We start from the raw sequence: 27298 nt of genomic DNA on the forward strand, positions 1-27298 counted from the left end.
CCTCTCTTATATTTTAACTTATTAATGGTCACTTCATCAAGTTATTTTCTACCTGTTATTTTGCTTATTGTCAGTTTGTGTTTCCCATCTGGTCACTGATGGGAACGCTGAACAGAGCTGAAGATAATCTAGTAGCATGCTACTAAAAACGTCCTTCCAATCTGAAACTGATCAGTCCAGGAACAGTCAATCATTTCTAATCAACACATATGTTTTAGCACTTAGCCTATATTTTTTCATCTTATCTAAAACAAAGAGACAGCTTGTCAAGTGACTTGTCAAAACAGAGACACAACAACTTTATCATCCCTATAATCCAACGTTTTTTGACCAGTGAAGAAAGTGGGTTATGTTCAAACATGTTAGCAAACTATGACTCTTGATTTAGTACATGTGCTCAGAAATCACATTTTTTATCATTTTGTCTAGAATCTTGCTCAGAATCGGCACCAAGTTCATCAGTCTTCAAGCCACTTTCCTTGTTCTTTCAAAAAAAAAATTACAAAGAAATTGCTCCATTCTTCTTCCTTCCTTGCAGGGGAGGGATAGTTCTTTCCTGTTTCTGATCTGAAACTCCAAACAGAGGGGCATCCACCTTTATCACAGCACTCTGGGGCCTCTTTCCCTTACTTCTTGGTAGGAAGCCCCCAAGGAGGACTGCCCTATTTCAGTTACTAAGGGGTATGTATGGAATTCAGTATTAGGAAGCTCGTATTCTCTAATATCAGCTTTCTCGGCAGCATAGTGGACATTCAGGCCCCTGGAGGCCTTTCCCCTTTTGTCTTAAAAATTCAGAATTTGGGAGAAGGAAATGGCAACCCACTCCAGTGTTCTTGCTTGGAGAATCCCAGGGATGGGGGAGCCTGTTGGGCTGCCGTCTCTGGGGTCGCACAGAGTCGGACACAACTGAAGCGACTTAGCAGCAGCAGTGACCATATAACATCCAGCTGAAGACTAGCCAGGGGGGTACTCTTTCTGCCCCCTTCTGAGGCCTATGTCAGAAGCTTTCTCTGTCTCCATTATAGTTTAATAAAACTTTATTACACACACACACACACACACACACAAAATTCAGAATTTGGGCAGAAAAGAGGGAGGTGTCATTATTTAAACCCGCCTCCTTGAAGACCCCCAGCATTCTTCAAAGATCACAGACAGGGTTTTGCAATTCTTTTCACAAATTCTTTCTCCGTTGAAGGATTTAATTCATCTTAACCCTTATTCTTAATAGAAAAGACATAAGCAGTAAAATTTTTATTCCCACTTAGTCAGCCTTATACAAAGAGTCCAAAGCAATGATTCCTTTCCCAGTCACCACATTGCACCAAACCAAGCTCTGAGACACTTTCGACCTGCCTACTTTTTTGCAAGCCTCAGCTTATTTTGTGTTTTAACCCCCCAGCGTGACACTCACACACATTCACCCCTGCTTGCACACCCTTACTTTCTGTCTTTTAAAAATGCCCCTATAAAAACGGAGTCATCAGAAGACCCATGGGGTGTTCCCATCTTATCTTTCTTTAGCATCACAGTCAGATCCAAATTCTTCTGCTTCCTAATACTTTTGAGTCACTGGTCTCTGCTACATTCTCAAGAATACCTGCGTATCTTTTCTTTGACACTTTCCAGTCTAAAAACATCCAGTTCAAATTTTCTATACTTGGCTCACCAACTTGTTTTCCTTCCAAGATCTCAGCACTTTCACTTCAACTATCAATTCTCTCACTTTGGAAAGTATTTTGATTTAAAGTAATGGTTCTCCCAGATGCTTCCTCTCCATTCTCTATGAGATGCTGAGTGTTACCAAAACCTTGACACTACTATATGTAAAAGAAGATAAACAACAAGGACCTACTGTATAGCAGGGGGAACTACCTTCAATACTTTGTAATAATCTATAGTGAAAAAAAATCTGAGAACAGGACAGGTATGTAGATATAGAAAACAGAACCACTTTGCTATATTATCTGAAACTAACACAACAGTGTAAATAAACAATATTTCAATTAAAAAAAGACTGGGGAGGGGGGAGAAACTCTTTATTTGATTTTCTATTTTAACAGTTAGATCCCTGGCAGACAGGAGCTCAAAGCAAGCATACCATGACTGTGCACTCTGCCTCAGCACCAGCTTAACGGCCAACATGAGGGATCCTCCACAACTCCCCTCAAGTAATAATTCTTCTTCATCTCTCCTTTGAGTTCACCTAAATGGGCACTGCTGCTGCTGCTGCTAAGTCGCTTCAGTCGTGTCTGACTGTGCGGCCCCACAGACGGCAGCCCACCAGGCTCCCCCGTCCCTGGGATTCTCCAGGCAAGAACACTGGAGTGGGTTGCCATTTCCTTCTCCAATGCATGAAAGTGAAAAGTGAAAGTGAAGTCGCTCAGTCGTGCCCGACTCTTCGCGACCCCATGGACTGCAGCCTACCAGGCTCCTCCGTCCATGGGATTTTCCAGGCAAGAGTATTGGAGTGGGGTGCCATGGCAAATGGGCACTAGTGTGACTTAACTTACTGTCTCTGATACAGTGGCTCTAAGCTTACTGTATTAATAGGGTTTTTCCTTCTCTCAGGGGGAGGGGGAGGTCAGGGGCAGGTAAGGAGACTATGAGTGGAGATATGGCCTACACTACTATACCATATTCTAAACCAGAGTCTTAGACTACTATACCTCTGTGACTCATGAAATCGTATTTACTACCTTCAGTGTGAATCTTAAATTCATTTGGTTTAGCAAATATATTGGGCTGAATCATGTTCCCCTAAAATTCACGTGCAATTGTGATCTGAGAATGTGGCCTTATTCAGAAGTAGAATCTTTGTAGACAAAATCACGTTTCAGGTGACGACATACTGGATTGCAAGAGGCCCTAACCCAATGACTGGTGTCCTTAGAAGAAGAGGAAAAGACAGAGATGGAGAAGAGAAAGTCTAGAGACACATAGGGAAGAACGCCACATGAACGAGGTAGAGATGGGAGCAATGCATTTACAAGTCAAAAACACCAAGCCCTGCCAGCAGCCACCAGCAGCCGAGGGCATGGAATAGACTCTCCTCTGGAGCCACCAGTAGGAACCAACCAACCCTGATGACACCCTGACTTCAGATGCCTAGCCTCCTGAACTTGGGACAGAATAAATGTGTGTTGTTTTAAGCCACCCAGGCATTTGCTGCAGCAGTTTCTAGGAAAGAAATGAATACAGTAATTCTGCTGGTAGGCCTGTGCCATTTGGTAAGTTAACCATTTGTCTTGTGTAGCTATTTGAGCACTTGAAAAACATGGCTTACCTAAGCTGAGATATGTTTTAGACTTTGTAAATTTTTTAAAAACATTTGGCTGCATAGCATGACTTGTGGGATCCTAGTTCCCTGACCAGGGATCAAACTCAGGCCCTGGCAGTGAAAGTACACAGTCCTAACCACTGGGCTGCCAGGGAATTCCCAAGATGTGTTTTAGGTATAAGATACATACCAGATTTCAAAGATGCGACTTTGAAAGTCTAAAGGCTTTAAAAAAAGAAAGTAAAAATTTTAATGTAAAGTGTTCATTACAGGTTGAAATGATAATAATTTAGATATACTGGACTAAAGAATATATATTGTTAAATTAATGTTACCAGTTTCTTCTTATGGTCCATGGAATTCTCCAGGCCAGAATACCAGAGGGGGTAGGCTTTCCCTTCTCCAGGGAATCGTCCCAACCCAGGGATGGAACCCAGGTCTCCCATATTGCAGGCGGATTCTTTACCAGCTGAGCCTAAGGAAAGCCCAAGAATGTTGGAGTGGGTAGCCTCTCACTTCTCCGGTGGATCTTCCCGACCCAGGAACTGAACGGGGGTCTCCTGCATCGCAGGTTTTTTACCAACTGAGCTAGGAGGGAAGCCCTCAGGCTAAATAATATATATTGTTAAATTAATGTTACCAGTTTCTTATTTTTTAAATGTAGCTTTAAATTCCATTATGTGGCTCCTGTTACATTTCCACTGGATGTGCTGCTCCAGGCTGTCTGCACTGATGACCATTGTTTCTAACTTCCTTTTCAAAGCTTTCCTCTATGATTCATTTTGTTTCCCAACCTACTGGCTTCCAAAATAAAGAGCCATTGTCTGAATTGTCATTTCTCCTCCCTTCTTTCAGTTTTAAAAGATCTATCGGATAAATTGGCTGGTCTCTTGATCACCATCTCTCTTCAGTCTTGAGAAGAGCTGACATCCCTAACCAGGAGCCTATGATTCCCCCAGCCATCTTACCATTCCTACTACTCACAATTAGCTAAAGAAACCACCACTCAAAGTAAAACATGCCCATGACCCATAAATACCCCAGAGAAACTCATCTGAGGAGATAAACAGAGGAATACTTGCAGAAGCAATGCTCAAAATAGCAAAAATCTGGAAACCACTCAATAGGTAAATGAACGATGGTATTCATACAGTAGAATGCAATATGAACCGCAATTGCCCAAATCAAAATCTTAGAAGCAATATGAAGTTAAAAAATCAGAGGTTACATTCTGTATAAGTTTATTACATAAAGTTCAAAAAAGGGAACATGAAACAATATAAAGACAGGCACAAAAAGACTATAAAGAAAAGTAAAGAAATGCTAACGCAAAGCATTTTTATACTGTACTTTAAATGCTAGCATCTCATATGTTCTACACGTTGACAGTCATAAAGACTATCAGGGGACTTCCCCAGTGATCCAGTGGTTAGGAATCCGCCTGCCAATGTGGGGGACACAGGTTTGATCCCTGGTCCAGGAAGGCTCCATATGCTGCAGGGCAACTACTGAGCCCATGTGCCACAAGTACTGAAACCTCGCACCCTAGAGCTCGTGCTCCAGAGAGAGAGAAGCCACTGCAGTGAGAAGCCTGCTGCTCACCACAACTAGAGAGCGCCCACGCGCGACAACAAAGCAACGTAATAATAAATAAGTAAAAATTATAAATAAACTTAAATTTATTAATGAATTATTTTAATAAATTAAAATAAAATTTATAAATATAAATAAAAAATAAAACAATAAATAAAAATTTAAAAAGTAAAAGATACATTGTTCATAATTTTTTCTTTTCATTTGTAATTTTTAAGAAAAGACTATCAAGGTTGCCCTTCGAGGACTTCCTGTCTAGCCTTGCTCAGCTTCTCTCTTCAGATTCACAGTACTGTCCTCCTCCAGTGAATATAAAAGGACTAGACAGATGCTTAACTGCTTAATCGGTTAGAATGGATGTGAAATTTGATAATATCCATCAATTTTAAATGTTTGTGTGCTTTGACCCAGAATTTCATTCTGGGCAACTAAATTTAAAAATAATGTGGGCAAAGATAATGTATAAGGATTTTTCCATAGCATTAACTTACAACAGTGAAAAAATTAGAAATAATTTAACACCCAATAGCGGGGAAAGGCAAACCAAAGCAAGCTTACCTGAAAGAACATTTGCCTTCTTCATTAAGAATGATCGACCCAAAGATTGTCTTAGGGATGAGAAAATATTATGACTCAATGTTAACAAAAATAACAGGCTATCGTGACCATGAATGCAACTATGTGAAAAGTGCGCCTGAATATGAACAAAGTCTGATCTGGGGATTGTGTAAATATAACTCTTGTCATTGCTTCCAGTGGGGTGGGAGGGTAGTTGCGGGAAGAATTTTTTCTGCATAATCCAAACTTTCAGTGTGGTTATTATATTCTCTTTACTTGAATTTTTTTTTAAACCTACCCAACTGTTTTGTCTTTTAAAATATGTAAATGTCAGGAAAAAACCTGAAGATTCCATTGTTTAATATTTTGCCCTTCTTATGCATTAAATAAAAGCTAACCATGTTTTGCTAAATAAACACATTTCAAAAATGTAGGAGAACACAAGTACTTTTCTTTTCCAAATAGAGCAGATAACTTTGGTCATCAAGAGATTTGCAGCCCCCAAGTCTTTTAGACTAAGTTAACTGTGCTTGTCTAACAATTCCACTTTCTAGATCATTCTGAAATGCATCTTCCCGTGACTTGATATATGCTTACTGCTGCTACTGCTGCTAAGTCTCTTCAGTCGTGTCCGACTCTGTGAGACCCCATAGACGGCAGCCCAACAGGCATATGCTTACTGAACTCAAAATACACACTCTGCAGGATCTTTAGGATGCAGTAGTGAACAGAGCAGACACAGATCCTGCTACTCTGAAGCTTACTTCACTCCTGGGGTCGGGGTGGGAGGTGAGGGGTTAACAGTGGTCATGTAATGTACACAGCCTGGGATAGCCTGCCTGATAAGGTGGGGCTGAGGCAGAACTCTGAAGGAAATAGAGAAGGAGCCATGTGGCAATCTGGGAGAAGAGCATTCTAGAAGCATGTACTGCACTAGGGGCCAGTTGGCTGGAGAGGCCTGAACCAACAGGAGAGCAGGTGTGGGAGGCAGGGAGGTAACCAAGAGCCTCAAAGATCACAGTGAAGAGTTGGCTTTGTAATCTCTGAGAGAGGGAGCCAGGAGAGCAGTGACCTTAACCTTCTGTGCTAACAGAAATGTTCTACATCTGCACTGTCCGTACAGTAGTTGTTAACCTGGTGTGCCTATTTAAATTTATATCTATTAAAACTAAAAATTCAGTTCTTCCATTCCATGAGTTGCATTTCAAGCACTCACATGGCTAATGGCTACCCTGAACAGTGCAGTTTTAGAGCATCAGTCTGAACTCTGGGTGGAAAACAGACTCGAGGCACCAAGTGGGGGATGAAGCAGGGTGGGACCAGTCAGGAGACTGTGGCCATGGGAGGGAATGGTTGGACGCTGGATGACGTTTTGAAGGGAAGATTTGTTGCTGGACTGGTTGTGGGCTGTGAGGTCTTTGGCCAGAGCACCTGAAGATGAGAGTGCCATGTTCCTGGAAGAAGAGGATGTCTTGAGGGGAGAGTGGGATGAAGCTGAAGTTCTGTTTCAGGCATGTTCACTTCAGATGCCTATAGGCATCCTAGTGAAGATGCCAGAAGTCTGTGGAGTTGTGAAGATAGAACCAGGCTGAAGCCACAATTTTGGAACTGTCAGTATTCTAAAATCATTCCACTGGGTGAGATCACCTAGCAGTAGCTGTAGGTGGTGAGAAGAGGTTCAAATATTGAGACTGGGGTACTCTGATGTTTAAATATGGGGGAAGTGGGGAAGAACTTGTAAAGCAGACAGAGAAGAAAAGGTAGATGGAGAACTAATACAGAGGGTGTCTGAAAGCCAAATGAAGAGTCTCAAAAAGGAGGACGTGATCAACTGGGTGAAATGCTGATACATGAGTAAAAAGCCTGGGGAACAGACCACCGGAATCCACAACACAGAGATCACCGGTGACCTTCACAAGAAGGTTTGGATCCCCACAGCCACAGTCGTGCCTGGGTTCCTGTACTAGCTTCGTGACCGAGCTCCTCTGCGTTAGTGATTCCGTCCTTCACACATGTCTTCTGTACCACCGTGCTATCCTGCCTAATACTTTATCGTCTTTGGCAAGAGCAGCCGAACTCTAGAGAACAGGTAAAAATCACCTGGGGGTAATGAGGTCCCAAGACACAGTGTCTCAGTAGATGGAGGAAGACCCAGACACTGTATTTTTAAACAGCAGCCAAGATAATGGTTACCAACCATGGTGACCAAAGGACAAAGTCCAAACTCCTTAGCAAGGCAAACAAAACTTCCAAATGTAGTCCCAAACTTTCTGACAAGCTCCTTCCTGTTCCCCTCTAGGCAGCACACCTCTGCTTACACAAGCTCAAACTAATAACCGTGCTTCCCCACACCGGCCGTGTTCTTTCAGATGTTACTATCCCTACATAGACTACTCCTGTCTCCTGGAAGGCACCTTTTCTCCAGCTGTGCCCAGGGAACTGACTCATGCTTCAACGCCACTACCAGCGTGAGGCCCCACCCAGCTCCCCGACCCTGTTAAGCATTTCCATACAACATTAGCACATCATCTGCCAACTATTCTGCCACCATCGCCACCAACTCCAGGAGGCTGCCATGGTACAGATGGCCTCTTCTTCATCTCGGCGCTGCCAACAGGCAACTGACATCGGATCACCATGGACGACTGCTGGCCTGACACCCAGGCACGCTGGCAAGTGCTCTAAGAGTCAAGATGCTGCTGCTGTAAAGTGCTGGGAAACTCAAAAACAGCTCTGTCTACCGGGGACTTGAAGGATGGATGGAACTCAGAGAGAGGGAAGGGGAAGAAGAGGGACCTAAATGGACTCCCAGACAGGAACAGGGGGCACAATCAACATTCCTTCTCTACTAAGATGGACAGAGACTCAATATTACAAGCAACATCTGAAATCTACAAATTATGGTTCCAAATAAATATTTTTAACTTCTTTCTCAAAAGATGTATCAAAAAAAAAAAATACCCCAAACAGAACCTTATCCTTCACAATGTGTTGGCTGGATCTAGTAAGTACCTTAACCCCTTTTATACGAGGGGACAGACCCAAAGCTCTAAATCTTGATTCACATACTAAATCCTTACTCCAGCTTCTCAGCTTTTATTTTTCTCACAAAGGGTATGAGGGGCAGTATGTGGTAGACTGGCACAATTCTCTCATCTATAAACCCCCAAACAACTCAATGACCATCTCTTGCTAATGGAGGGCCCTAAAGGGTTCCCATGGTACCCAAAGGACTCTGTCCTATGCAAAGTTGCTCTGTGAATGAGTTTCTGCCACCTCACCAGTTCTAAACCCCCCAAGATCACCCAGTTAGTATTTTAGTATGTATCTCCTCAAAAATTTTAAGAATAACCCAGAACCTGGAGCTTCCCTGAATCCTTGAGGGCAACCAAATTTTGAGTATTGAGGCATTAGAATTTATAGAGTAGTTTTAATTATATACAATTTAAAAAATCAATATAGTATTGGAAAAACATACAGGTGATCTAAAAGGCATTATAATTATAATGTTTTTCATGCAAAAACATCTACTTTGTATGCATGATAAAACAACGACAAAAAACAAGATATGCCATCCTGTTTTAAAAATCTTGATCCTTGGCATCTAGATTTTTCACTTTAGACGGGTAACTGTTATTCTTTTTATGCCACAAAACCAGTCAGCTGACAACTGGTAACCATCGGACTTTACTTCTGAATTGTGGATCCATGAAGTTACTTACCTGGGGGGAAATGAACTGGGGAGGCACTTGCGCCCGGAGATTAGGAGAAGAGTTCAGTGGCTGCACGGGGGTGTGCACGCCTCTCGATTGTGCTGTGCTATTTCCAAACAAACCATGATTGCCACCCTGTGAACAGAACAGTGACAGTGAGGCCTTTGTTAACACGAGGAAATGCATGTAAGAAACAGTTCAGGTTTCCTATCCCTCAGAAGAAGCATCCTGTGTTCCATGGAATCACAGAGCATTGTAACTGAAAAAAGTTCCTGACCTTGGAATAAGTATTCAAATTCAATCATGGGCATATCATCACCACCCTGCAGTCTGATACAAACCAAAAGGGTTAAACTTAGTCAAATGTTAGAAAAAGCACTAATTTGTTGTTATTGAAAGGTAAAGGCAGTGTAACATTTATACAACTACTTCTTTAAGACTGGGTTTACAGAATTTATTCTCAAACTATATAATCTGAGACCCATTTTGAAAGGCACTTGAGTAAAAAATGCAGGACTGTGAATAATATCAGCTGTAAAACCATGATATAACTTCTCTAAATTGGCTGATTTGATCACAGAATCAGTGCCACTCAACTGTGAGCCTGGCTCCCTGAGGACCCTACTCCCAATCTGAACGCCCTTCCCTATCTTGGGTCTCCTTGGTCCCTTCTTTGCTAAAGGAGGAAATGTAAATTAATCCAAGAGTGAGATAAACGAGGAAGAAAGGGGAAAAGTGAAAAATCATTCCAGGGACACACAAAGCATTACTCACCTGTAACTTCTCATTCAAATGTATAACTATCAGTCTAGTCAAAAATAACAGCCATTCATTAGATGGACTATTATGTGGCTATTGAAATAATGGGACAGAAGTATATTTAGTTTCCTGATCTCTGAAAGCTAACATTAAAGAAAACAAGAAGGGGTATATAAAAAATGTTTTAACCCCGTAAAAAACAAAAACAAAAAAACAAGCTTAGGTCCCTGATTTCTGGAGGATCAACTTGCTGAGGCACTTCTAAGACTGTTCCCATCAGAGAGCTATAGAAAGCGGGGCTATATACGATGGCCCTTGAAATCATATTCAATTAGACTTGATGCTGTGTTGCCCCGTATGATGTAGTTTTCTACACTATCTTCACTCGGCCTCTGCAAGTGCCAGCTCAGAGGTCATCCTCATCAAGGATACCTTCCCCCTGACCTTTTCCCTCATTTTACATTCAAGTTCATTGAGCCTACCTCTATGTTTTCAAAACACTTGAAATCTCTTTGACAGGCTCCACCATCAAATCATATTACAGTTATCTTCCACCCTGTCTTTCCACCACCAGCTTCAAATTTCCCTCTTTGTATTCCCAGAAACTCAATCAAGCCCTGGTCTGTAGGATGAGCGCATCATTTGCAAACATCCACGACCCACCAATTTTACACACTTGAAAACGAACATCCCACTGAACACCACTGGTGAAGACGGCTACACCACTGCTTATACCCAGTCTGCGGGCTCTGGGCTGAGGTTGCCACCACCATTCTTATCCCTGGACTTGTGGGGATTTAGGTAATTTTACAGAAGAATTTTATAATGGCATCATTGATGGCTTAATGATTCAAAACAGATTAAGGGATTGCTTCAGGGAAATTAATGAACTTAAAAGCATTGAAAATAAAAATGACTGTGAACATAAAGTAGAAATGGCAATTAAAATCTATGTATATCTCATAAAAGAAATTTGAAGATTCACCATGAATATTTAATCTCCCAAAGGACTGTTTAAACATGAAAAGACCTTTAGTTCTAGAAACTTCAATATCTGCACCTCTCCTGTCTTACTAATCAAATTTGTCACTCTGAGGTGAAATGGCTCAGCTCTAACTTTTCTGAGACCCTAGTAGTCAGGAGCTTAGCTCCTATAATGAAAATAGGAAACACTTATTTTGCTAAGACTATTCTGCTAAGATAGTTCTTACACTTTACTATCAAATAATGACCTAGTTAACAGATGTCAATTATTCATGGAGGGGAGGGTCTTTGGATGGTGGGGTTTCTGACAGCTAAACCCTAGACCTATGTTTTGTAAGGCTCCCAACCTGCTTTGTAGGGGTCATTTGAAATCTCAACCTCTCTTTCTGGTAAGAGGTATTAGTTAAAAAATTTTTTTTAGTTTTTGTAAAATCAATTCCTACTTTCCTATTCCTAGTAGAAAGAGCCCATTCTACTCCCACCGAAGGTTTTAGGTTTTTATGATCAAGTGTCTCATAAACCACACCAAGCACTCTGATGGATAATAATGAAGGTGAGTCAACTTAAGTTTATACAAAAAAATACCTTCTCTCTCTTTTTAAAAACAAAACCCTTTTTAGATCATTTTTATTCATTATTAACTGTTAAATCTTCCTTTTTGGGGGGAGGGGTGCCACACGGCTTGTGTGATCTCAGTTCCCTAATCAGGGATTGAACCTGGGCCTCGATCGTGAAAGCCCTGAATTCTAACCACTAGGCAACCAGGAAACTCCCACCCTCTCCCTCTTTTTAATGTTATTTATTTCCAGTACCTCTTGAAAAGAAACAAAGTCTGGCAACATGAGGCCCATGTTTCTGCACAAAGTGAAGTACGGGGACCATTTTTTAATATGGAATCTTGGCATCATAAGTTGGTCATCTTCTTGGCTCAGAAGTAGCTATTCTGCACAGTAATGTATAGAATGGTAATCATACAAATTTAATCTTTTTAAAAACTATATTTTGACATTAGGAAAACTGGCACCAAAAGCTTTATATATATATATATATATATTTCTAAAATTTCACTGCTGTGTGTGAGACTTTTATGATGACCTGAACCTAATAATTATTGGTGATATTTGCCCCAACTACAGTGTTTAACTTAGAAAGGTATATAAATTAAAAACAAGGTTATTAAGCTGATCAAAATCTTCTGTGATTTGAACAAAACTCTTAAATTTCAAATTATGCAGTATATTAACTCTTCATGAAAAGAGTATGAGAAAAACATAACCTTATTTGGATAGAACATGTATATGTCAACTTGGTTTACAATGGACTTTGTAGCAATCCACAGATAAAAAACTGAAGAGGAACGACTTTTTTTAAGAGTCCAGTGCACAGCGAGTTTGGTCACTTACATTAAAGTTTATATACTAAAAGTATCTGATAATCAGGTGGTCCTGGGAGTGTATTTATTATCACCATTCACCAAGAGTGTGAAGACTATGTTATATTTTCTATAACTCAACCCAAAGAGCCCTCCTCCCCACCAAAACTGATGCCAACTGTTCCTCTCTGTTTAGATAAGCAATACAGAGCCACCACGTCCTCTGTGGAAATGTTAAGAAAAACAGTGAAATATAAAGGAAGAAAACAAAAAATTACCTGTAACTCCCAACCCAGAGTTAACCAATTTGTACACATGGACATAGTATGATCCATTTTTTAAAATGTGCTAAGGCAGCAATCAGCGTATGAAAGATCTACATGCAGTCTGAGGACTATGGAGTAAGAAGTGTTTTATACCAACTTTTCATCTATATATGAAAGTCATCATGGGAAAACAGAATGGCTACAACTGATAATTAAATGTCTTTCCATGATATCCAGAGGTGAAGGCCAGAAGGGCAAGTAAGTAGTCATGGAAATAAGGCTAGGAAAACACTGCTGGAGCCACTGTCGCAAAAGAATTGTCCCCAGATTTCTGGTTTTCTCCACAAAAACTACAACAGAGCTACTGCAAGGTGACAGAGAGAGGCTGGCTGCATCCGCTCAAGCCTGCAAAAGCAAAGAGGCATTACTACGCCGGCCCCGACAGGCCTGTTTCTACCGCACAGCCCTTCCTTGGAGGACTGGCAGATCCATCTCTAGGAAAGGTGCTACTCTAGCCTGAATCAAATGCTGGGCAGCATGTGGGCTTCTTAAAGCTTCATTATGTGAGATATAAATTACCTTTGCCTGAGCAATTTTATACCTGAAGACACTGGATTTCTAAGCTGCCATAACCCTCAAATATTTAATCTTATTAGTTTTGGTGCTATTTTTTAATTAGCAATTACATTAGATTGAAAAGACATCAAAGGTAGTACTTGCCATTCAATCTAATGTTCAAAATGGCAAATATGTCACTAAATTAGATAGAAGGTACCTGTACAGCCTCTTTAACATCTTCCTAAGCCAGCAACTCACTAACTTATGAAGCGTAAACTTATGACCAAAAATGGGAAGACAAAAGAAACAGATTTAAAATAAAATCCATGTTGAGAAACATGAAGAGAGATGGGTTCTATGGGCTGAAAGAGCTAAATAAAAAGCCTAGACTTAATATCATTCTGTGCATTCAGTAATCAACAAATTTCCCAAGACAGACAAATGATGCAATAAACTGCAGACCAGGGCCAAGGCGAGGCCACAGCCAAGCAGTTATAAATTTGAGAGGCCTCCTTACTTGTCTAGCAGCGAAGTTTTGGGGGTTGAGCCCTGTGCCGATTGCTCCAAGGCTGACGTTGGGTAGTGTGGAACCAGAGGGAGACAGCTTGTAGCTGGGAGAAGGGGAGAAAGGAGAGCAGGGAGCCTCATCCCCAAGGCACCCATCTTGATTGGAGAAAGGCAAAGTCAGCTGAAAAGTAGTAGCAGTTAGCCAATTGCAATGAGTGTTGGTTAGTGAAGCAACAGAATGCAAGAAGGGAAAAGAGAGACACCAGGAACAAAAAAAGTTAGAGTGTATTAGCAGTAAACGAGGATAGAATTTGGATCTGATCATCACCATCATACTTTGCCCAAAAGACACCATCTGTCATCCTCTCTGCTATAGATTCGTATCCTCTAAGTTAGTAACACATTCTGTCCATTGCACTATGATAAAAATTACCAGACACTTTAGTTTCAGGGATCTAATATTGATGACTCTAACTATGTGGCTGCTGAAACAGAAGCCAAAGTCATCTTCTTGTGAATATGTTTGCTGTCTGGACCAGCATCAGTGGTGTCAAAAACGTGCCAAATCTACAAACTTCGGTTTTAACTGCCTTCTGAAGACCAGGAATATTCCAAGTTGGTATTCTGAAACAAGTAACAACCTCCTCCAATAGAAATGTTAAAAATTCCAACAGATAGGTATAAATGACTTATTTAAAGCAGGTAGTTGAGAATTTGAACAGGATATCATCATAACTAAAAACAGGTCATTAAGGAAATGGAGAAAGAAGACAACAGAGTTTTTTTTAGGAATAGCAACGGAGAAAGTTTTGGGTCATCTTGACAAAGCTAAAAGGCAAGGCCTTAGGAGACATAGAGTTTCTGCACAAGATTCAAAATTTAATTTGTAATTAAACAGTAGCAGAAAAAAGAATTCAGGATAACTCTGTCTCTAGAATTTCTTCTGTATGTTCCCAGCGTGCATCTCCCCCACTATATCAGACCACACCCCCCTCAAACTTCATAAATTCCCCAAAACTTAGACCTTGTTCACAATGCTCGCATTCTAAAGACAGGTGGTTCTAGCTGCTGCCTAATCACCCATCAACATCAACTGTTTTCATGTCACCGTTCAAATGCAGGTGATGCTTGAGTTTTTTTTTCCCATTTGGTTCAGTAATTCTATGCTTCCTTCTGGAATGAACTATCAAAAGACAAATGGGAACCAAAGTGGTTCTCATGAATTATTATCTTAAACCAAGGAGTCAACTCACCTTCTCAAAATAAGGCCCACTATCTGTGGTTCCCATGTCTTTGGAATTAGGTGGACGGAACCCAGATCGATCCTTCCTCATGATATCATTAAAATCCCCGAGATTCATTGCTCGCTTGTCCACATCAAATTTTTTATCTGGAAGGCTCCCTGAAAAGTAACACAGAAAGAATGAACATGTTAACCCTCAATGTCTCCCTCATGACCAAGAGTGACCTGTCCCAACAACCTCTGTGGCGTGCAGGTATAGACCAGAAGAGTTCTCACTGTTCAGGCTGCTGTGGTCCTCCCTGAAACATAAAGTGAAGTTGCTCAGTCGTGTCCAACTCTTTGCTACCCTATGGACTATAGCCTACTAGGCTTCTCCATCCATGGAATTTTTTAGGCAAGAGTACTGGAGTGCGTTGCCATTTCCTTCTCCAGGGATCTTCCTGACCCAGGGATCGAACCCAGGTCTCCCACATTGTAGGCAGTTGCTTTACCCTCTGAGCCACCAGGGAAGCCCATGGAAGCATACATGGATGCTTTAAAAACAAAACAAAACAATCTCTCTAAAACCTTCAACATATATCAGCTGAAGCTGGTTTTCTGTGGAAGACTGAAAGAATCTTAGGGCTAATCTAGTCAAAATCTAACTAAAAAAATACTTAAACTAGTTATTGACATGTTTGATGACTATATCTTGCTTTTATATTCAAATGTCCTCAGTGAGAAGATGTGCATCTTGCTCCTTTTTTAGCATCTGCAAGACAAATAGTTCCAGTTGTGAAATGAAATTATTAGGACTACAAACAGCAAAGAGGCATGGTTGTTGCCCTAAAATTGATAACTCTTGGGTTGAACACGGGTGATGGTTACTGGTACAATGCCATCTCCCAGATGCAATGACTATTCCACTTTCTTCCACATGTCTATGAATTTGCTGTTGTACACTGTCATGAAACTCGTTTTTAAGTTATTCTCCTATTTAAGAGTATCACAGATCACAGGCTGTTTCTTTTATCTCCCAGGACTGTTTTCTTTTCTTCCAGATTTGATTCTTTCTTAAGTTCCTCCAGGTGAGCAACAGCATCACTGTGAAGAGCCCCCAGTTGAAGGGCTGATGCTGCACCTGCTCTACCTGCAAAGGGCAGTTGGTCCCTAATATGACTCAATATGTCAGCAAATTTAGAAAACTCATCAGTGACCACAGGACTGGAAAAGGTCCGTTTTCATTCTAATCCCAAAGAAAGGCAATGTCAAAAAATGTTCAAACTACGGCACAATTGCACTCATCTCACACGCTAGCAAAGGCTTCCCTTGTGGCTCAGCTGGTAAAGAAACTGCCTGCAATGTGGGACACCTGGGTCCAATCCCTGGGTTGGGAAGATCCCCTGGTGAAGGGAAAGGCTACCCACTCCAGTATTCTAGCCTGGAGAATTCCATGGACGGTACAGTCCACAGGGTTGCAAAGAGTCGGACACAGTTGAGTAACTTTCATTTTCACATGCTAGCAAAGTAATGCTCAAATTTCTTCAAGCCAGGCTTCAACAATACATGAACCGTGAACTTCCAGATGTTCAAGCTGGATTTAGAAAAGGCAGAATTGCCAACATCCGCTGGATCACTGAAAAAGCAAGAGAGTTCCAGAAAAACATCTACTTCTGCTTTACTGACTACACCAAAGCCTCTGACTGTGTGGATCACAACAGAGTGTGGAACATTGTTAAAGAGATGGGAATACCAGACGACCTGACCTGCCTCCTGAGAAATCTGTATGCAGGTCAAGAAGTACCAGTTAGAACTGGACATGGAACAGACTGGTTCCAAATCGGGAAAGGATTATGTCATGGCTGTATAGTGTCACCTTGCTTATTTAACTTATATGCAGAGTACATCATGAGAAATGCTGGGCTAGATGAAGCACAAGCTGGAATCAAGATTGCTGAGAGAAATATCAACAACCTCAGATATGCAGATGACACCACCTTTATGGAAGAAAACGAAAAAGAACTGAAGAGCCTCTTGATGAAAGTGAAAGAGGAGAGTGAAGAAGTTGGTTTAAAACTCAACGTTCAGAAAACTAACATCATGGTGTCAGGTCCCATCACGCCACGGCAAATAGATGGGGAAACAATGCAAACAGTGCAGACTTTCTATTTTGGGGCTCCAGAATCAGTGCTGATGGTGACTGCAGCCATGAAATTAAAAGACTCTGGATCCTTGGAAGAAAAGTTATGACCAACCTAGATAGTATATTAAAAAGCAGAGACATTACTTTGCCAGCAAAGGTCCATCTAGTCAAAGCTATGGTTTTTTCAGTAGTCACGTATGAATGTGAGAGTTGGACTATAAAGAAAGCTGAGTGCCAAAGAACTGATGCTTTTGAATTGTGGTGTTGGAGAAGACTCTTGGAGAGTCCCTTGGACTGCAAGGAGATCCAACCAGTCCATCCTAAAGGAAATCAGTCCTGAATATTCATTGGAAGGACTGATGCTGAAGCAGAAACTCTAATACTTTGGCCACTTGATGTGAAGAACTGATTCAATGGAAAAGACACTGATGCTGGGAAAGACTGAAGGTAGGAGGAGAAGGGGACGACTGAGAATGAGATGGTTGGATGGCATCACTGACTTGATGGACCTGAGTTTGAGTAAACTCTGGGAGTTGGTGATGGCCAGGGAAGCCTGGCGTGCTGCAGTCCATGGGGTCGCAGAGTCGGACATGACTGAGCTGAAGTGACTGAACTGATGACACCTCGGTGCAGACAGGCCTGGCCACCTGAGAATGACTCTGGCAGGGTCACAGACAGCTTGTGTTTGGCCACAACATTTTGTTTTTTATTTTTAAATCTGGATTAGTTCTCAATATTTAAAACTAAAACCATAGAAGAATTTCTGGCCTCTCTTGAGAACATGGAGGATCTGGCAAAGCTGAGCACACACTCGTCCACGCCAACAAGTGCCAAGGGCCGAGCAAAGGCCGACTCCTTTATGTGGTACACAGGCTCTCCATGGTGAACCAGTGGCTTTTCAACTGTTCACACCTGGCACACACCCCTCATTTACACTCATTTACACTTCTTGGTTCTTGTCGTCATTAGTTTTCAATCCCTACCTAGTGTCGAGCATGGTACCTTCCGTAGAGCAAGTTGGAATATGAGTCTAGGAACTGCACCCATCCCAACTCAAAGTGAGCAGGGATCCCAACAAAGGATCACAAATAACAACATATTTCACTCGTTTAGTGGAAGGATACACACCTACAGACAAATCCATTTTGCTACTTGGGTTATCTTCAGTTTGACTCTGAAAAAAGAAAAACAGGGAGGGAAGATTAAAGTCTGGAATTAAACACTTAAATCAGAGAAGAAACAGCATTATTCATGAACGAACCACAGCTTACTCTTACTTTACATCTAGGACTATACCAGGTCCTTGGAAATGTATCTTCAACTGGAACGAAGACAGTAACATTTTTCATATGAGTAATTTTCACTGCTGCTAGTGCCTCTATGGAGAAGGCGATGGCACCCCACTCCAGTACTCTTGCCTAGAAAATCCCATGGACAGAGGAGCCTGGTAGGCTGCAGTCCATGGGGTCTCTAAGATTCAGCCAAGACTGAGCGACTTCACTTTCACTTTTCACTTTCACGCACTGGAGAAGGAAATGGCCACCCACTCCAGTGTTCTAGCCTGGAGAATCCCAGGGATGGCGGAGCCTGGTGGGCTGCTGTCTATGGGGTCACACAGAGTCGGACACGACTGACATGACTTAGTAGCAGCAGCAGTGCCTCTATTCCTAAATTCAGTTTTCACATCAGATTAGCTTCAATAAATCTATGGACAGAGTGATAGCTAAACAGCTGCTTGGAGAAATACACCCCTGTCCTCAAGTTCCAGCCGGCTCGGGATCAAATTTCATGAGTGGCAGCCAAATGATGACAACTTCTTCTCGTGACTTGTCAAGTCATCAAATCTTGCAATGTGCAGCCAAGTCATCTGTCTTTTGGCAACCAGGGACACGGTGACCCATATTACTCCCCAAAGACCAAAAAACTAGAAGCTCTACAAAAACTGTCTATATAATTAATCACAAATAGTTTCCCTAGTCATTCTACTATGGCTAGTTTTTTTTTAAATAAAATATTAAAGATGGTACAGTAGTCAGCAAAAGTTATACACATTTTAAGTCCTTGGCTCTTTCTTCCCTAACCTTCTAAGGAAAGAATACAAAGGCTACACGTTTAAAAGCTGTAACCTTTAAATACTGGAGTACTTCATTAAGAAAAAAGGAACAGAGAAGAAACATTGCCTCATCCAGATCAGGAATGTTGCATAACCAGTTTCTAAATCTGTAATTTTGTCCTATGTATGGCAGTGGTCTTAAAATTTGTACTAAATGTAAAAGCTGGGATATAGTACACCTATGAAAAAATAAAACTTACCAGCAATCCCATATTTGAAAACTGTTTGGCAAGAGGATTCATCCATGAATCACTGTTTCCTCCTTTGAGTGAGCACTACAGAAATGAAATATGTAACCTCAGAATCAAATAATTGATTTCAACTTCCTGGGTTGCAAAAGTAATGACTAAAAATGTAAAACCAAGAGTTTACCTTTTTCAACCATAACTATTTCTCTTTAACTATAGTTATTTTGATAGATCTGTTAGTATAAAAAAGTAACAGGCCTTAGTTACATTAATGTTTTCATTCTTGTTCTATTATTCACTGCACTGAGTTAGAAGTAACTAGAAAAATAAATGGTCAGCTAGGGCTTTCACCCTATAAAGGATCAACATCAGATTTTGTAAAATATAACGCTTGCAAGCTAGTACTTTCCCTCTCAGTTTCTCCTTGTAACCCAAGCTGGTTTCTATTAGGAGTCAAGAAAAAGTTTGATGCCAGTGCATGTTATTTGGAAAGGAGCCTATTAAACTGGTCATTACTCTCTGTGTGGATACAAGGAGGAGCTCATCCACACAGCACTTTCATCTGCTTGTTTCAGAGTGTTAACGACACGGGGTTCTGTGGAAAGTGGAAAGAAGTCAGCAGAAGACACCATCACCAAGTTTACGGCAAAGGCAGGCAGGGGCGGGTTTTTGTTTGTTTCTTTAGGGGACAAACTAATTTCTCTGCTGAACATCAGCTCCAGTTTTATTTCTATGGAGAAGGTGAGTGGAACTATGATGGGAACCTGGTAGGGGCTGGAGATGATGGGGCTTTGTGCACGTGTGCATTCTCCAGGTAAAAATTCTCTGTGTGTTCTGATGCTATGGCTCATGTCAATTTTATTTTTAAAAGTGTTAAGGTACCTCTATAGGTTTAAAGGTCAAAAAAGCCCTCCCTGGAGGGAGGAGTGGTAGTTACTGTTTAATGGGTACAAAGTTTCAGCTGGCAAGATGAGAAGGGCTTTGTGGACAGATGTCAGTGATGACAGCACCACCATGTGAATGCACTTAATGCTGCTGAACTGTACACTTATGATTGGTTAAGATAGTCAATTTTACGTCAGCTGTACTGGAATATACGCACGTGCCCATGCACACACACACACAATAAGAAACGTCAGAATCATCAGTCATGGAACAGAAACAGTTAATTCCTAGTTAGACTCCCTGAATCTTGGCCGTTCCCTGAGGGGCTAGTACCTTTCACTTGGTTGCTTCCTCAGCAGTCTTCCTAGGATCCGGTCTCTTTATTAATTTGTAAATAATAAAAAGAAAGCCACAGTAGACTAGACAATGCAAATGTACTAAAAATGTTAGAAAGTTCACGGAATAATTTCTTTTGTGACTGAAGTAAGAAAATAAAAGTCCTTTATGGGGGAAAACTGTAAATGACAGCTTAAACAAAATGTTTCTAACAGAAACAACCTGCATTCTCAGGCTATAAAAGAAAGTAATTGTATTCAGAACAAAATCCCATAAGTGAAGGGGATGAAGGTACAGCCCCTGGTCAACTGAGGACCTTCTAAAATGGCGTCCAGTACCTGAAAACCAGGAGTTTTAGTTAAGAAGTGTTTCTTAGAGCAGCAAGGCTCCCGTGCTGAAATAACATACGTGGCTGCCCAACTTTTTTCCCCTTAATGTATTTGTAGAATGAGAAGCTGGAATGAAAAAAGAGGGCTTCTACTGAGAGTCATTCAGGTTCTAGATTGAAAACCAGTCATTAAACTATGAAAATCAAAAGAGAAACTAAGTCGCTCTACAATCCAGAAAATAAAAAGTGTAGGACACAACTGGTACAGGATGGAGATAAGTCACCTAGCTGCTAATGCAGGGTTATGCACTGGCACCTCATTTTGTTAAGAAAGGATTTTGGGCCTTGGAATTTCCCAAATCAGACAAAAATGAGTCACGCTGATTGTTGCTGGAGGAACTGTATTACTGTGGTTTCCCTTCTACATATTCAGGGAGACCTACTCTAAGGACTGATCAGGCTTTAGAACACAAAAGCGTAAAACATTTATAAAGGGTGTCCTGAAAGTCTGGAAAATGAAGTAAGAAGACAAATCTTGTTTCTCTGAAAATTCCATTTTATCCACAGCGAGGATTTTGTAGTTAGAGACGTCAAGGTAGGGAAGATGAGGGGTAAAGAGGAAGCAGTTACGTGTTCTGAAGTATTTTCTCCATCACTGAGGACGGCAAGGTCTTCAGCTCCGTGGCTTCTTCCACTAAAACACTCTCAGTTCTGCCTTCTAAGAATGAATACACAAGTTCAGGCACCTCTAACGTGGCCTACCTTCATTTGTTTCTTTCCTCCTTGTCCCCAGCTTGCTGAGTTGTGGGAGGAAGCGCTTCCCTGAGAGCCGGCAGTGTTCCAGACTCCTCCATCATCCTCCTCTTCCCAGCTGGGATGGCGAGTTCCTGCCACTGGCCCGTCATTCTCCCCCCAGCCATCTTGCATAGATTTGGAATCTTTAAGAAAAGAAAGAGCCAACTGTATGCAATGGCTATATATAACAACGATCATTCCTTATAAATGCAGCATTTTAGTGTATTTGTAATTGTATCCAGTATCTGTCTGTATGGCGAGGCAAATATTCTCCCAACTTGAGAGAGCAGAATGGAAACTCCAAAAGGGTCAAACATACACAGTAAGTTCATAAACCACAAATCAAGATTTCCTGGCTTCTAGTTCAATGATTTTTCCCCTTACACAGTGTTGACAGAAATCCCCCAACCGAAAAGAACCTATCACTACTTACAAGAAATTTCACACTTAAATTAAAAGAAATCTGTTACTCTTAATGAGAATGTTGTACTGCACTGCTTAGTTTTACCCTCCTGAAAGGAAATACACGGTGTACTTTGTAACGGATTTTACAAATATGAGGCAGGATAAAAAACAACTGTCAACCTTATTTGGGGTAAAGAAAAGAACATGAAAGATGGACAGAAAAAAGAAAACTGTACTAGATTTTGAATATCAAAATTACAGTGAAAGAAGAGAAATTCAGAAATAGCCATGAAAATTTGAAAGTTACTAGATTTACACACTTGAAATGTACCGGATACTAAAAAGATCCTAGGCAAAGACAACGTATAAGCAATGGCTTTTAAAGACGGGCAGAGGAGGGATTTCCTTGGTGGTTCAGTGGCTAGACTCCATGCTTCCAATGGAGGGGGCTTGGGTTTGATCCCTGATTGGGGAATTAAATCCCACATGCCACAAATAAGAGTTCACATTCTGTAACTAAGACCTGGTCCAGCTAAATAAATAAATAGTCAATAAGTAAATAAAATAAAAGACAGGAGGAGGAAATGTAGGAGACAGAACATGGAAGGGAGAACAAAGACAGGGAAACCAGTGCTCAACTGTTCAAGGAACTAGGTCATCATCAGGCTCCACAGTCAATTTCACCAACATTTCCCCTTAAACAAAGATCTTGAATTTGGAGATTGGGATAGATCCTTAATCTCCTTCTGAAAATTTTGTATGGATACACTTTCTGGTAATGACAGAAGAAAGGAAATAAACTATCCCACCTAGAAGCTCCATGAAAAGGTATGAAAGCGTTAGTCACTCAGTCCGTGTGCAACCCCATGGACTGTAATAGGCTGGGCTCCACTCTCCATGGGATTCTCCAGGCAAGATTACTGGAGTGGGTAGCCATTCCCTTCTCCAGGGGATCTTCCCAACACAGGGATTGAACCTAGGTCTCCCACACTACAGGCAGATTCTTTGCCAGATTCTGAGAAGCCCAGAAGCTCCATCCACACCTTCAATTAACAAAATGACAAGACGTTTATGGAGGGAGTTATTTGATTCAGATGGCTTCACACGAAGAATCTAGAGCCAGAAAAGTGGCTTTACCAGGTCTTTCTGCTGCCAGGCTCTGGGACCAGGCCTATGATGCCATCCAGGCATCAATCAAGTAGGCAGACAGCTAGGTAGTCAATTTCCTCAGACGGTGGCATCATCTCCCAGCAATGCCCAAGTGAACCTTGGGATGAACCCTCTATGGGGTTCACTAAGTGTCCCCCTTTGCAGGGGCTCTGTGACTGAGTGGCAAGAGGCAGGGCCTGAGGGCTGTTCTCCCCGCTTCTGGATAACAAGGACCATTTCTCCTGCACAGGAGGTTACCCACTATTACGTAAGCATAGGTTTTATACATCCTCTGACAAGCAACAGGAATTAAAGACCTAACATAAGTGACATATTGACCCTTTTAAAGAAGAAAGACATCCATGTAACCCTTCTTCGAGAAAAAGGAGCTGCACTTTTAACAAACAATTTCTTGTAGACAGATTAAAAAAATAGAGAGCTCCAATACTGAAGTCATGGAGTCCACACCAGATTTAAGACATCTATAGTCTAGACAAGATCACAGGTTAAATTACCATAAGCACTGATTAGTAGGCTGTGACTATCTAGCCCCTTCCCCTGACTATTACACGTTCAAATTACCCAGAGGAGGGGGAAAGGTAACTACAGCTTTAGCTATAGATATAGATGATCCCAGTGAGTAGAAGCCTTTTTTAATCTGGAGAAAAGTGATTTCTGTGATGGAAGAAAGATGATCCCGAAGTTGGGAAAGACACATAAAAATCTTCAAAGTATTGTTAAAGCGCCTCCTTGTGCCAAGGGTCTGGTTTATGCCTTTCCACAGCATTCTGGATCTATTCCAAGTCTACAGAATGGTATTTCCCATGATGATAGAACCAATTTTACAATGAAATTCAAGACAAGATCAAATTCTTTATCAAGCTGTTTCTATGAAGTGAAGGAGATTTGTCATTTTCAAAATGCAGTCAAGTTACACAGGCACAAGAGTGAGTTTCCAGAATACAGAGAGCTAAGATGATACTCCATTCTGTGGTATGGTCAGAATCATAAACATTATAAAATAAACTTGACAATGGAATTTATTCTTGTTCCAATTCAGAGAATTCAGTCTGACCACTTTTTTTAATCAAAAGACAATCCTGTAACTCTGCAATACGGTAGAAAAGAGACGTTGAAATACTTCTTAAGAAAACTACAAAAAAGTGACAACAGGCACTTGAAATTAAATTTTTCAACTGAGGATCATCCAATGGGAAGTCCTGCAGCATCCATTTACGAAGTTTTGCAAATTACTCTGAGTACACATTGCCAGCTGGATCAAGTATAGCTTAGATTGTCAGTGAATATGAATAAGTGTGACGTGCTTTGTTTAAAAAATTGAAATGAAGAAATCTTTTTTGGGTTCAAGAAACCTTAAATGTCCCTGTGTGGGTGGGACTATGAGAAGAGAGACAAAGGGGAAAGAAAGGAGCAGAAGGATGAAGTCACTGGGCAGCAGAGACCTTGTTCCATGTTAAATGCCAGGAATTATTATTTTTTTTAACTTATACCAACACGAGAGTAGAAATGCAAAATAGATATAGTGAGCAATGTTTAACTTACTATGGGAGAAAAGGCACATCAAAATTTCAGTTCTGGCCAGACATTAAACTTAAGTTAAAGGAGGGATTTCCCTGGTGGTCCAGTGGCTAAGACTCCATGCTCCCAATACAGGGGGGCTCTGGTTTGATCCCTGGCTGGGGAACTAAGATTCCACGTGCCACAAGGAAGAGCATTTGTGCCACAACTAAGACCCACCATAGCTGAGAGAGTAAATATTTTTTAAAAATGAAATCAATAATACTAACTTATGACTTTCAGTTCACTGTAAGCATTTTTACATATGCCAAGCCAAGTCTCCATCATTTGCTGCTAACCATTTACTAAAGATGCAAGGCCCTGAACCTCGTTGAACTGATAATGTAACAACAGCCCTCCCCCAAATGTGTGACTCTCCTAATTAACAGAGACTCCCTCAAAAAGAATGCCGTGTACTTACTAGGTTTCATGGCATTTGGAGCATTGGAGGGTGCAGTCCCCCAGCCTGTTGTCGACGCTCCCGTGTCATCCATCTCGCCCCACCCAGGACTGCTTTCGTTTGGCTCACCCCAAGCTGAAGTACCATTATCTGGAGCAGATGGTGTGCTTTTGCTCCAGACTGTAAAGAAAGGAGATGCATCTCAAAGAATGATTTATGAACGCTGCAGTATCCAGCAGGGGTGAAGGGAGGAGGAACAGGACCTCCTGAATTCTATGGGTGGAAATAGAAATGTGGACACCACCTATATGGAGGACACCTGGCACTGGCACTTTAACTTCTGGTCTAGTAATTCCACCGCCAGGATATTATACCATACATGTACTTGCAAAAGTAGATGAAATTACATGTACAACAATGCTCATGGCATCACTGTCAGAAAATATTTGGAAGCAACCTAAATATCTATGAAACGGGGACCAGTCAGACCAATCGTGAATTGCCCATCAAGTGAATACTATATACGAACGAAGCACTGAAAAGACAGAAATGTGTTAACATGAAAAGTTTTGAAGAATAATGACAACAGCGTGGTGAAGAACAGTGTATATAGCACAATTTCCCCTACTGTACCAAAATATACCTATTCTGCTATAGGTATGAACAGAATTTCTGATTGGCACACAAAGTTCTAAAACCTGCAAGGAGAGACCCTAAAGGTTAAGATTCTTTCATTTATTACCTTTTGCTTTTCTCTATAGTTTGAAGGTTTTTACTATATGAAGAAATTTTTTTACATGTTCTAGATAGGGAATTAATGAGCAAATGTTCATTTCCTTTTGTTTTCTTTTCAATATATATTAAAAATCCAGAACTAGTTAAAAGTAATCATTTCATAATTGGATTCACTGAACATGAGACTTACTTTGGAGAGTGGAAAATTAAGTATTATGATTCATTTTAACTCAAATAATGCAAACAAATTAAGGGTTCAGTTCAGTCGCTCAGTCGTGTCCGACTCTTTGTGACCCCATGAATCGCAGCACGCCAGGCCTCCCTGTCCATCACCAACTCATGGAGTCTACTCAAACTCATGTCCATGGAGTCGGTGATGCCATTCAGCCATCTCATCCTCTGTCGTCCCCTTCTCCTCCTGCCCCCAATCCCTCCCAGCATCAGAGTCTTTTCTAATGAGTCAGCTCTTCACATCACGTGGCCAAAGTACTGGAGTTTCAGCTTCAGCATCAGTCCTTCCAAAGAACACCCAGGACTGATCTCCTTTAGGATGGACTGGTTGGACCTCCTTGCACTCCAAGGGACTCTCAAGAGTCTTTTCCAACACCACAGTTCAAAAGCATCAATTCTTCGGCACTCAGCTTTCTTTACAGTCCAACTCTCACATCCATACATGACCACTGGAAAAACCATAGCTTTGACTAGATGGACCTTTGTTGGCAAAGTAATGTCTCTGCTTTTGAATATGCTATCTAGGGTGGTCATAACTTTCCTTCCAAGGAGTAAGCGTCTTTTAATTTCATGGCTGCAAGGTGCATCCCTTTAATTTGCTGGTTTACATGAGGGCATTCAAGTTGCCAATGCCAAACTAAGAACCATCACCGGGCACTATATTTTTAAAAACTGTTTAAAATCGCCTCCCTTTATAAGTTTTTATCAACACTACTTTTAATTTACTAGGCATGATGTTTCTTACGGAGAAGGCAATGGCATCCCACTCCAGTACTCTTGCTTGGAAAATCCCATGGATGGAGGAGCCTGGTTGGCTGCAGTCCATGGAGTCACTGAGTCGGACACGACTGAGCAACTTCACTTTCACTTTTCACTTTCATGCATTGGAGATGGAAATGGCAACCCAATCCAGTGTTCTTGCCTGGAGAATCCCAGGGACGGGGGATCCTGGTGGGCTGCCGTCTATGGGGTCGCACAGAGTTGGACACGACTGAAGCGACCAGCAGCAGCAGCAGTTTCTTATCCAAAGGAGGAGGGAAGAAAGTTTAATTCTGAACAACTGATTATCATGAGATAATCTCCACATGACTAAGTGTTTCACTTCCAAAGGTTAACTGTTAGAAATCATCTGGAAAGTGATGGAATACTTTGGCCACTTGATGTGAAGAGCTGACTCACTGGAAAAGACCCTGATGCCGG

At 41.3% G+C, this 27298-nt stretch overlaps 1 protein-coding gene across 6 annotated transcripts in view; it reads right to left on the bottom strand.

The window, feature by feature from the left end:
• Positions 1 to 27298, bottom strand: part of TNRC6B (trinucleotide repeat containing adaptor 6B) — a 262575-nt gene that overhangs the window by 32668 nt on the left and 202609 nt on the right. For 5 of the 6 annotated variants that reach the window (XM_070371534.1, XM_070371536.1, XM_070371535.1 and 2 more), the window contains 6 exons: positions 25154 to 25312; positions 21568 to 21743; positions 19269 to 19343; positions 18084 to 18129; positions 14844 to 14992; positions 9154 to 9279 (listed from right to left, as the gene is read on the bottom strand). In XM_070371534.1, coding sequence (XP_070227635.1) covers positions 9154 to 9279; positions 14844 to 14992; positions 18084 to 18129; positions 19269 to 19343; positions 21568 to 21743; positions 25154 to 25312 — 731 coding nt within the window. The remainder of the gene's footprint in view (positions 1 to 9153; positions 9280 to 14843; positions 14993 to 18083; positions 18130 to 19268; positions 19344 to 21567; positions 21744 to 25153; positions 25313 to 27298) is intronic. The other variant, XM_070371539.1, reaches the window with a different exon arrangement.

Source organism: Bos mutus, chromosome 5 (genome assembly GCF_027580195.1).
Source record: "Bos mutus isolate GX-2022 chromosome 5, NWIPB_WYAK_1.1, whole genome shotgun sequence".
In the NCBI taxonomy this organism is placed as follows: Eukaryota; Metazoa; Chordata; class Mammalia; order Artiodactyla; family Bovidae; genus Bos; species Bos mutus.